Source organism: Myripristis murdjan, chromosome 10, assembly GCF_902150065.1.
Source record: "Myripristis murdjan chromosome 10, fMyrMur1.1, whole genome shotgun sequence".
NCBI lineage: Eukaryota > Metazoa > Chordata > Actinopteri > Holocentriformes > Holocentridae > Myripristis > Myripristis murdjan.
Genome location: NC_043989.1, coordinates 14,128,086 through 14,141,124, shown reverse-complemented (window position 1 = coordinate 14,141,124; position 13,039 = coordinate 14,128,086). Strand labels below are relative to the sequence as shown.

The 13,039-nt window shown below is 41.5% G+C and overlaps 1 protein-coding gene across 6 annotated transcripts in view; it reads left to right on the top strand.

Annotated features, from left to right (window-relative positions):
• Positions 1 to 4,652: 4,652 nt before the first annotated feature.
• The window catches only part of atp11c (ATPase phospholipid transporting 11C (ATP11C blood group)), a 58,444-nt gene continuing 50,057 nt past the window's right edge, over positions 4,653 to 13,039 (top strand). For all 6 annotated transcript variants that reach the window (XM_030061749.1, XM_030061747.1, XM_030061748.1 and 3 more), the window contains exon 1: positions 4,653 to 5,178. In XM_030061749.1, coding sequence (XP_029917609.1) covers positions 5,152 to 5,178 — 27 coding nt within the window. In that variant the 5' untranslated portion in view covers positions 4,653 to 5,151. The remainder of the gene's footprint in view (positions 5,179 to 13,039) is intronic.

Below are 13,039 nucleotides of genomic sequence, written 5' to 3'. Positions count from 1 at the left end.
CTTCCCTCCAGTGCAACAAGTTTCTAACGCCGTGTCCGCGTCATTTGGCTGCCACCATGTGGACAGAAATGGACCTACAGCACCGCCAGCTGGAATCTGAGTCTGTCTGCAGCTTGAGAGTGCGAGCTGCATTAACAAGACTTACAAAATAAGGGTGTTTTCTATTAACATTTGCACATATATGAGAAGACACGTGGTGAAATAGCAGGTTGATTTTATATGATTGTTTTGTAGTTGTTATTTTTTTCCCCATTGGGTATTACAGATGTATTTTGTTTATCCACCACAGGTGAAATGTTCTTTTCTGACCTCTTGTTTGGGCCTTAGGGTCACCCAGCTAGTGTTGTGGCCCTTGAGGAGGTCAAGAATAAACATTTGCTCCCAGATACTTTGCCCAGGGAGTCTCACGGAAGATCAAATCCAGTCCATCCGGTCGGGGGAAACAATGTCACCATGTCAACAATGTAAGCCATCCTGCTGCACCAGCCCTTCAACCTTTCACCTTAGCCCTGTATCATGAGTGATCAATGAAGTAACTGTTGAGGGGAAATTTGGAGTTTATTGTTAGATACAGGACTCCTATTTCATCAGTGGGAGCTTATATCAGTTGTGATGTTTCAGTTGCTTTGGAAGTTGTAGGAATCAGTTTTGAGTTGATAGCATGTCTAAATTGTATAATCTACCTTTAGGATGCTGTTTAATGAAAACTGCCATAATGTCCTTCAAATTGGTAATCGGTTCAGCCTTGTAGACAGCAGCCATCCATCCTGCTGAAGTGTCCTTGAGCAAGATGCTGGATTCCCAAAAGCTTCGAGGTGCTGTTCTGTGGCTGACCCAGCGGTTGACCTCTATGTAGAGATGTAGGCTATGGGCAAAAATAACAAATTTATCCATTAGGGTTCAGCAAAATATGACATAAAATAGAATAAATTTGTATTTTATAGAATTGTAATAAAAAAAAAATAAAATATGTGCGTCAAATCCACACATGTAATTTTACCTAATTGCCACATGGTGGAGATAGAGCCCAACTTACAGCCATGTGCCTGTTCAGTGGGTGGTTATGTGGTGTGACAAATCCCCATGTGTGTCCCTATTAGCTTTTAATACTACTAAGACGAATGATAATAATAATAATAATAATAATAATAATAATAATAATAATAATAATAATAATAATAATAAGTTTAGCACCTTTCATACAATAAATGCAGCTCAAAGTGCTTTACAATACAGAAATTACAAGCACCAAGTGCCTCGCATGTAAATAGGCAGAAAATGAACATAAAAGCATCGATGGAACACTTTTTCTGATGGAACATAAGATGGGAAATCAGTGTAGGCTGCTGAGGACTTTCACAATCACTCTCTTACACAGAAATTCCCTAGAACTGACATTCAGTTGATATTACTCATTATTTCCTTTGTCATTATGTCCTTTGAATGCCATGATCTTACTTGCATCTGAGAGTAGACTGCTGGGGAAAAATAAAATTTTGATGCTTTAATACAATGATGATGTTATAATAAAAGTGGTAGCACCATAGAGTCTGGAACCAGGTCCAGACCCAGGTGTGTCTTTGAATGCAGCTTTAACTTTTTGAGCTAGCTGTGGTCTTTCAGTCATCTTGATCAGACAATACATTAATTTAACAGAACATTCTCATGATGTTGGATTCATCAAGTGCAATGAATAGAGAACAAGTACGAGTATGAGAATAAAAAGGTGGCCAGGCCAGTCAAAATCTCAGATGATTAACAGAGGAAACTGTGTGTTTCAGAAAGGAAACTTTCAAGATGAGTATATGATCAACTGTCTCTGGCCCATCTTTTTCATCATGTAGATAAAGTGGACAAAGACCTCCTGGTTTAATGTCTTTACTAAGTGAATTACAGTAAATATGAAGGTATAGATTTTTCCGATTATGATTTTTTCAAGTTAGATGGTCAACTTGGTAACTGTCAATAACTGTCAATAAATTCTTCAGATAAATACTTCAGATTAAACCTGAACTTCAACAGACCAAACTAGCTTTTACAGTCTGCTCGTTTAGCAGTCAAAACATTTGCCTTTGGAACAAGATAGCCAATGAACTCAAACTATTGGTTCTTCTCTATAATGTCTACAAAAAATAATAACGATGAAAAAGATAACAAGAAAAATAAAAATCTCAATAAAATGCTAAAAATCAGAATAAAGAACACGTTAGCCAATGAACTCAAACTACTGGCTCTTCTCTATAATGCCAGTAAATGCCAGTAAAAAAAACAAACAAACAAAAAAAAAGATTAAAAAAAATCAGAATGAATAACACATTAGGACTGTATACAATCTTTCATGTGTTTCAACTGTGCTAACATTTTAAGGAATTAAAACTTTTTGCCCTCTTGTTTTTCTGATTTGTTGGATTACTTCTGGGAAAAAAGAAAAAGAAAAGAAACTGTACAAGCCAAAAGAATCCTTCTCAGGTACTACACTGTGCCCTTGGTAAGGTTTTGCACTATTAGCTGCCACTGTGCACAAAGCAACAAATTAAATAAACAGAGTTCCTTACAGTGATGCAGCTGAAGAAACTATATGCATCATAACTCATATGATAATGCATACACATCAAACATTCTCTGCCTGCCCTGCAGCACTCCACCTGTCTTGGTAGTCAGACTGGCTGCATCTCACCACATGCAGTAAAAGGCTGGGGGTCATGATAGATCAGTAAGGTAAAAATGCAAAACCGGTTTTGCCAGATTCAAATGGCTGCTGAGACCACATGCATCATCACACACACTGTATATACAAATAAGCTCTTTAGACCCACATGGCTCAGATTTCCATGTCCAGTTTGTAGCACTATTCTAACACCATGCATGACTCACAGCGTTTTGTACATTTTGCGATTTCTTGTTCAAACTGCTATGTTTAAACCGTGTTTCAGAAAAACTTGTTTCAGCCAAACCAACACCACTCATGACTCAAAATAGCACCTACTATATGAAAAACTTCCTGTCTGGTATTTGAAACATTCATAGAATAGAGACTGCTTCCCGCAAAGTGACCAGTGACATTATTCTAGTGACAGGTGACAGGAACATATTTTGCATTGTAGTGCTTTCAGATAACGCATTTTAATCATTTCAGATCTCAGGCTTTTGATAACGTACATCATGCCATTTCATTACTTGAGAATGTGGGTGGTTGTAGGGACAGTTCTTCACTGTTTCAGCTTTTTTCCTTTCTAACAGTATGTTCTCATTTATGATACATACTTTCCGCTAATAGGCTATATCATAAAATTTCCCTGTTATGTCAATGACACACTTATATTTATCTGGAAAAACCTAACAATGTTAACAGTTTCAACACTCATACAATTGCAGTGTTTTACAATTTCATGAATACAAATCCAGATGAATTTGACCTTTTCAGCCCACCCAGCTGCATGAATTACACACTCTTTCTGCCTGTATAAAACCAGCAGCGAGAAATGCATGTCATTTATTTTTCAATGCAAATTTCATCTTTGAAGAACACATTATGAAAGCGGTGCAATCTTGTCTCTTGTGTGTGAGGAATATTTTGAGAATTAGTAAATGTTTATCGTTTGGTGGTGTGGAAAAAAAAAATCCAGACTGTTATGTTATCCAGCTTAGACGGCTGCAACTCCATGCATTCCTGCCTTTGTCTTAAGTCTTTCTTTCACCTCATTCTTCTACAAGATGCAGCTGCCAGAATTCTTACTGGAACCAAAATGTTATATAAATAAAGTGATGGGAATGAAGATAGTGCCATAGATTCAAGATGATAGATCTTTTTTTTTTCAAGCTATCCATATAAATAATATGAAGAAATGTTAATAAATATTGTCTGCGAGGCTTGCTACTACTAAACCTGGAAGCACCATGTCAGGTAAAATCATTCAGAATGAAGATTACAGGTGTCGTTTCTTATACAGTTTCTGCTCATTTGTAAATCACCTTCTCTCAGAAGTGGGCAGCAGACAGACATAAGAAATTCATGTTACAAATGAAATATGAAAGAGGTTTTTCAAGGAGGTATCACTCACTGAATTTTCTTAGGTGGTTAAGTTTTGTGCATAAAATCATATTGGATGTGCTGATCATCAGGGTTATTGGAGCAAAGGGGAAATGATTGTTCACAGCCCATATTTATATTTCTAGCAATGTCCTATAGAGACTTTAAGTTTATATTCACTGTATCAAAGGGCATGTTTTAATCTCCTAAATTATTAATAGGACAGGGTTGAATTTTCTGTATAATTTTTCACCTATAGCCTGCTGGAGATATACTTTTTATACTTTAGATCCTACGTAGAGATCATACTGATATTTTTACAGGATTCTGCTAAAGTTTATTATAGCACTACCCTAGATCTATGGGTTACACCAAACAGTGCGCCATCTAAAATCCAGCTGCCAGTGTGAAACATGCCCCTCCTCTGCAGTGTATCCATAGGGTAGTTTTGTATGAAGCATCTAGTAAATCTATTTTTTCCCCTTTAAGTGCAGTCAGAGTGGAAAGGTTGTAGTTCCAATTAAGACCACATTACCCATCATGCACCGTGAGCCAAACTCACCGCACCTTCATCGGGTGGAGCTTGTGAACGTGGGAACGTTCTTGGGTTGGTGGTTGCTAGAGTGGAAATTGTTTGACAGGGAGGGGAGCGACCTGTGTGCAGGGATTGGAAATAGAAGTTACTTTTTTAGTGTATCAGTCGCAGTTTTTTTTTTTTTTTTTTCTGAGCGGCCGGGTAGGTAGAGTGACTCGCATGTGACAAATGATTTTTACGAGTCTCAGCAACAGGCATAGTACAAAATGTCACGGACTGTTTCAGCCTTGAGCACAGGGAAGCGCGACTAACGTCCACTGCAACGCGAAAAATATTCAGCGGGGAGAGAATGCGAATGGTGCGAAGAGACCGAAACCAAACAAAATGGGAACGATGTAGCGTCGCTGCGGCATTCCATATAGCTAGAACTAACGCTAGAGTAGAAAATAGATAGCCAAGGAGCTAGCAAGTTAACTAATATACATGCAAAGTTATTCCCCGGAGACGCTGAAACGCAGCCTGTAGGTGGCTTTTGAAACAGAAGAGTTCGCCAGTATTGAGAAATCAGAGGATCGGCAACTGGAAGATGCTACGTAGAAGACTGAACCGCTTGGTATGTGTGCCAGGCAGCAACACCACACACACGCACACACGCGCACACACACACACACACACACACACACACACACACACACACACACACAAACACACAAACGCACACACACACACACACGAAGGGCTAGCTTGTGACATCCGGCTACCCCAGCTAGCTGTTAAAGGCTGTGTGAATCTGTCTGAAATGCTGTGCACTCAGCTTGCACTGCCAGTGTTCTCCTTTGCAGTGCCTGTACTGTTTGCTAAATAAACTACCACAAACTGTTACTTCACACTGCCTGACAACACGAAAACCCCCTCATAGCTGCTGCCAGCAAGCTAGCTACCTTTGAGGAGTAGGTAACTAACCTAAGTTCTTGCCAGCCATGATGAAGGCACGACAGATTTAATGCTAGCTCGGTAGCTGACTTACAGAGTCCTCAAACTACACCCCGAGTCCAAACACGGGGGCTGTGGGAAGGCAGTGTTTATTTTTCTCGCTGTAATCTCACCTCGTCGGTGATTTTGTACGATCAAATGCACAATGGAGATAGCGCTGATCGCCCACCTGTATCAGCTTTGATCCGACTGCTCAATTGGCAGAGCATGGCACTGATGTCGCCAGGAGCGGGGGCTGTTCTCACTGGGGCCACGAATGCTAAAAAAATACACTATGGTATTATGAGATGCAGGAGACATCCACTAAATGGCATATGTCTTGCATTTTCTATGTATGTTTAAGCCTTTGCTTCTTTACCTCTTTAGCCCTATACAGATGCTGTCATTTTTTTTTTCCTGTGCAAAATATAGGGCTGGGCTTTTGGAAAGAACATCACAAAACATACCACAGCACACGTGTTAACAATTTTCTTTTTCCAATCACATTAGATTCCAATACTTCACAACACTGACTGGAAATCTATAAATAGAGCTTAAAATACAGCCTATTGCGTAACACCTGGGTAGACTGATGAAATATACAACAGATAAACAAAGTGGCTGACAACAACTTAAAATTGCCATCCCATTCTCTTCAAAGAAAATTCACACAATACACCTGTCTTCAAAGGCAAGACCATGCAGTTTCAACCCCACCTTCCTATGACATGGTAATGATTGATGATTGCCACTCATAAATGCCTAAGAAGCACAGGGCATCTCTTTTACCCCACCATAACCCAGAATATAAGTACATTTCAAACCATTGTTTATGTTTTTGTGTGCATTTGACGTGAAAACGTTAACTTTAAGAAGTGTAACATTAATTCATTGGGTTATTGGTCTTTGTGTAAAACTTAGGGGTTATATCCTTCCTCAGCCTCATACTTATCATTACTAAACAAAGTGATGCCCGCTCACATTTGATACTGCATAGTCTGCCTTTAACACAGTGCACTAAAATGTAGATGTCACAGTGGGCAATATGGACTCAGTCAAACATAATGATATTTTTGAGTGAATACCCCAGTATCAGTAGTCTTTTGTGATGATATTGTAGCCACTGTCTACAAGTGCTTGTACAAAATATGTACACAATGATGTTTTTGATAAACAGTCATTACTAATGTGGATATGATAGTCAAGCAGGCAGAGGCAAACAACAGAACAGCTGGAACAGTAATAAGTTGAGAAAATTGCATCTCTTTACTGTAATGCAGCTTTTTGAACCAATAAAAGATAACACTTATGCCATATTGCAATATTACGATATCCATGATCGCAGACGATATGTAGACTTAGGCTACATCATGATATCAAAATATCAATACTGCCCAGCCCTACATCATATGAAAATGATGAGCAAAAATGATACGCATATAGATATAGGCAACTGTAAACAATCAATACGTTCTTGAGAAAAATATTGCAGTATCAAATTTTTCTTGCACAGTTCTGACAAAATAGTTTTTGCACAGCTCTGACAAAATAGTTTTTGCACAGCTCCGACAAAATAGTTGGTCTTTATTGTGCTGCAGTTATTTTCCTCATGTACTCCACATTGTACCCAACAGCGAAATTTGCTCGAACTAAGAAGTTGGTATTTCTCCAAGGCTGACTGCCTTGACATTATATTTCATGAGTCACCAATTCACTGCTCATCCTGTTAAAGTTTAGCCACTGGTTTCATTGCCCCTCTCATAGTTATTTAATCATGAGAAGGCTTGTTGATAATGTAGTGACTATCCACAGGGGCAGTCGCAAGCCCAAGTTTATAAAGGCCAAACCATCTTTACTACCTTTTTATCTTCCTCCCATGCACCAGTAACCTGTTGTCACTAGTGGGTAGAATCCCTCAGGTCTACGTGAGCAGTATAGATACCGACAGTGAATAAGGAGAAGCAATATAATAATTATACTGCCTGACCCTCCTCCTGGCCTCTCTCTAAGCGTTGCCAGGTCAGCGGATTTTCCTGCTTCTGGAGCGGTTTGCTGCTGTAATTTCTCTCCGGTGTGAGCTGTAAATAATATTTTGTGCGGAGCAGCCAGCCATACTGTCATTGATGCACATTGTGCCGTTATCGCACGCTCTGGCTTTCTGCCTCCTAATTCACACCACCCTCCCTTAGCCCACGGGAGGTATGTGCATCATGAAGAGAGAGAGAGAGAGGGGGAGACTGCTCATACCAAAGGCACTGAAGAGGCTGCATGAGTCTCACTTGACTCACCCACTATGATGCACTGTGCTGCTAAACCCTGAGTGTGTCTTTGGAAATGGCTGTGGGAATGAGTGGGGCTGGGCTTCTCATCATGGGGTAGTGGGTGGGGGGTGGGGGCGGGGGGGCTCCAGAGGTTGTAATGCTCTGACAGGAATGCAAAATCACACAGTTGCCTTTGATGTTCTTTCAAGCCCTTGAAGGCAGCAGCGTGATCTGTGAGAGGTGGAGCCTGGCGGAAATGCGATAGTATTCATTGTGGGAGCCCCTGCCTTGGATGTGGGGAGAACAGCATAGACACATGAAAGCACCATTGCTCAGGCAGCTCCTTAGTATCTTTGTAACGAGTAGGCCACTCCTATTCGCTAGCTAGGTGGACACATGTTTAAAAGGCTGCTTTAGGTTTTGACTATGTTAGCAAAGCAGAATTCTCTTTAGGCTTAATAGTGAAATGCACACACATAATCTCTCGTCACATGGTCCAGTCCTCTGCCACCCAGTTACAGAGTGACAGCTCTACAGGTGCTCTTAATCTGTGTATTAAGGCTGCTGAAATGACCACGCAGAGACTGATTTGATAGATTGTTGTTAGGTGTAAAATTGAAGGTTTAGAAATGGCGCATGTAGCTGTAGTTGAAGTGTTTCCTATTTCATTGTGATTTCTGTTGTCTGTTCAAATATATGAAACTGAGCTTTCTTCTTGACTTACGGATAAAGTGCAGCATCATGTGCCTAGACATAGGCTGACGTTTTAATTGCACCTTCTGTAGGATTATTTTAGACATGCTGAAGTGCACTCAAAAATACTTATGTGCATTTTTTGTCAGTAGCATGGCTATTTACAAAGTGAAAATGCACTCAAAGCAATTATAAGATGAAGTGAGATTCTCGCCTGAACACCAATTTCCTTTGATTTGGCTCCTGATTCATGAACACTCCATTGCTGTTACACAATATTTAGTCATACTCAGTTAATCTAAATAGCATACTCAATTTTGATGCAAAAGTGATTTAGTTTTACAAAATATGACCTGATTGGAGCTGTTTTAAGTAGCTCTGCTGAAGGGGCTCTAAATGCAGGGCGGTTGAGCTCACCACCTGGCAGTTTGGTGAGCTCTGTTTGCATGTCATTGTTCACTAACATTCAAATTTCATTGTGTGTTAAGGTCTGCCAAGTCTTGGGGTGTTGAGTTCGGAGTGAAGCCTTAGGTATTTTCCACTGCTGCCACCGCCCAGGATGCAGCAGCACTCTGGTCTTCCTGCCCCCCTGCTCTGCCTTCCCTGATTCAGCTACTGCACTCCTCCCTCCCCTCTGTCCTCCTCCAGTTTGCCCATCTTGCTACAGGTTGACACACTGACTGCACTGGAGTCTGCCTGTCTCAGCTGTGCTGCCCGTGTTCGCCTGTGACCTAAGCACTAATAATCAGGCCCTTGCCTGGTAGGGGACATTGTTTTGTATCAGGCCTGTCCAGGCATGCATGTAAAACAAAGTTTCAGAACCCCAGGGCACAGCAAACCTGCTTCTCGGGTCGTGTTGTCTGTGGGAAATGTGTATTTGCACATAAACACACTCACTTACAATGATCTACATTAGATGCATTTGACGGGCAGATAGGTTGAACGTATGCACATGTAGATATTTTTGTGCAAACATTTTTTAAGTGTGAACACCACAATATTAAGTTAAATATTTTAAGACGATATCAGTCTTCTCTGGGGAAGCTTACGTTTTGTTCAGCAGTAGAAGAGGAACTTCTCTATATGCTGATAAATGTGAATCGTCCCTGTAAGTATCATTTGGATGATGATTCTGCTGTGATGCATATTACCACTTGGCAATTTTAAAACTCAACTCATGTCTCTCTCACTGTTGTTTTTTTGGCCTTGCTGAGATATCTGCCTCAGAATTCTCCAGATAGCCTCTTTGTTGCACATTCAGATTAGTCTTGTTATCACACACTTCAGTTGGTATTCAGTGCCCTCATTCCCAAGTTGTAGTTTAGTTCCCACAGTAACTAGTCAGCACCTGTTGGAAAAATCATGAGGGCCTCTTAACAGGTGATGACTTTTAGACTGAGGGTCCCATAGCAAGACCCTAAGCTGAGCAGCTAGGGTTAAGAGTGCATTTGGAGGCTACAGACCATACAAGGCCTTTGGTGCCATTTGATTTATCAGGCCTGTTTCATCAGGAGAACTGGGTATTGATTAGAACTGTGCTCCGTTTTGCCGCCATTAGTCTTGCACCACGAACTGGCTGGCGGACAGAACTGCTTACTCTGATTTCTCTCTCTTCCCCCTCTCTCTGCTCGGCCTCCTGCTCTCTGTCCAGTAATGAAAATCCAACCAGTGGAGCTCATCTGCACCACACAGCAGGATAATAAATATATTTAGCAGTAGGGGCAGGCAGTGTAAAGGGATAAATGGCTGGCTATGTGCTAGCTGGGTAATGGGATAGGCTGGAGGAGCCTGGAAAGCCCTGCGTGACTCAAGCCAAGGAAACAGGAGTGAAACATGGGGGTGTACCTGTAACCTCTTTGCACCTCTCTCTCCCTCTCCTTTCTCACTGGGCTCACCTAATGGACAGATTGTGTCAGGCCGACTGTAGTGGTTTATGGTTTGGTGGGTGGGGTAGGGGTGCGGTGGGATATAAGGGAACCACGGCTGCACTATGCCTTTTTGTGGCAATTTTCCATTTCCTTCTAAAAGCTGGGTTGAATTCTCAGTTTGTACCTCTAAATAATTCAGGTGGCTTCATTTATTTTGAATTCTCCTCACATCGCTCCTCCTCCCCTGACCCACGTATCCTAGCCAGGATAGCGGCACTTAAAATGCATTCTCGTCATCCATATATTTATAAAGGCTCATCCCAAGATTCTCCATGGCATGCTCCACCTCTAGCATTACCCAGAGAGCGTTCGCAGTGAGATGTGAAGAGAATGCTGAGATGTGTGGGGGATTTTTTTTTGTCTATGTTTGTCTCCGTCTGTGTCTTAGCCAGGAGAGAGCGAATGAACAGAGAGGGAGGAAGGAGAGAAGCCCGCATCTCCAGTGTTTCATCATCCCCTTTTTTCCCCCATTGTCACTTTTTGCCCCATGACATGATACTTGCTGACACACAGAAGAGGAACTGCACCCTACATATGAAGATTTAACAAGAGCTTGGTGACACACAGGAATGCTCTGAAGGCCCTACACCCACCCCCCACCCCACCCCACCCTACACACACAGGTTTCACATACAGGTTAAACAACAGCTACAATGATTCCCTTCACAGAAACTCCCAGATAGGCAGGCAGTATCACTCAACCACTGGGAGAAAAATGAGTCTTTTAAATGTGGTCACGATTGGCTGGGTGGAAAGACATGGTGAGGAACTACCCAAACCATGCATAGCCTGAGCACAGGGAAAGGAAGGAGCCACATTTATTTTAGTCATTAGGCTTGTTCCCCTCCTATGCAGTGTCTGAAGATAATTAATTGAATAGCAATTACAGTCAATGTAGCTTGGTGCATTATAAAAGATAATGTCATCAGAAGGGCTGCAGCTGAGATGGAGATTTTTAAAGCTCGTCAGCATTAGGATGCAAATGCTTATTCCTCACTATTGGATGGATCTCACTGCCAGACATGGTGGTGGGATGAAAGCCATCATGCTGTTGAGCAGTTTAGTTTTAGCCCATATACTACATGCAATCGAGAATATGCAGACAGCAAATTCATCAAACACCCTCGTCTAGGTAACTGGATCTGGTGCCATAAGGTGGTCCAATCAGCCCGACCCCCACAAACCCTCACAAACACAAACCCCCCTCCTGTCATTCAGAGTGTGTGCACTTGGCTGGGAAAACCATACCCCATTTATGGCCACACTACTTTAAATTCTCTTTAATTATAGATTAAAGTGTAACTCTGGTGCAGCTTGGAATATGCTCACTTTTCCTGCTCTTTAAATATGAAGTGTGGAGATTTTCTCCCTAAGACCTCTAGAAAATAATTCATTCATGTCATTCTCTCCAGTGCTTAGTGAGCCGACTGGCCTACAGGACCATAGGTCTGTGCACTTAACATCAAGCTGGGGGAGGTGAAGTAACATGCTTGTGAAACTAAAAAGAAAGCCTCTGTAAATGAATGCTTAGAAACCATAAACCACCAACAGAATGACGTTTCTGTTGAATATAAAACTTGTACCCAGTTCTGTGATGGCTAGCCTGCATTTTTGTGTTTTATTTGATCTGTGTGAAGTTTTTTTCCTCAAACAGTGTTGCCCACAGACCTTGGTCAGCATTGTGTTAAGTGCTTACACATTTCCTGTTTTTATGTCTGCGGGCCTTTCTTCTTCAGAGACGGTAAACATTTTCATGTCCCTCATTCATTTCCATCCTGTACTCTGATTTGAGGCAACGCCTAAGTTAGACTTTGTCCGCACTCCTTTTGGATTTTTGCCGTCAAAGATTTGTGCGATGCCATTCATTTATATCCACATCTTACACAGACAGAAAATTATGTAAGCACTCTATCTTGTGGCCACCTTTATCCTTTCACAGGATAGTCTTTGGTTTTAGAACAATGTTGCTAGTCAGCAGCAACATCTGCCAGTAGCTTATTTGAGTAGACCAGATGATTGAGGCAGCAGATAGTTCCCAACGCGAGGTCTAGATGAGTTTTTCCCTCCTCCCCAGTGTCGAGGGACTCAGCGTAATGTAGGCCAGTACCAGCCCATGGTACAGTACGCTCTGTGTCTTATACAGCTGCAGGGATGCTACTAGAACAATGAGCCTTTGCCTTTCCACAACAGCTCCTTAGGATCAGCCCTCAATTCAAGTTGGACTATTGTCACACTGTGGGGCTGCTCATCACAGTGTGCAAACGGCGGTCAGAGGAGAGGGGAGCCTCTGATATGGGGTGTTTATACTATGCCATAGGCCATTGTGGGTGAACTCAAGATGGAGGTAACTCCTGTTATAGTTTCACTATGGGGTAATGGCTTACTTTTCATTAATTAGGTCTGGACAATGCTTTTTTTCTGATTTCCTTCAGTAATGTGATTTTGAGTAATAGTATGTTTGTTAACTGAATTGTAATGTGTTTTCGCCACATTCTATGGCGTAGTCTCCAAACCCTAACTATCAAAGTCAGCTTTTAAGCTGTGATACATGGGCAACATTTTGGCAACAGCAATGAGCAACAGTAGCCTATATTTCAACATTTTTTTTTCTTTCTTGCCC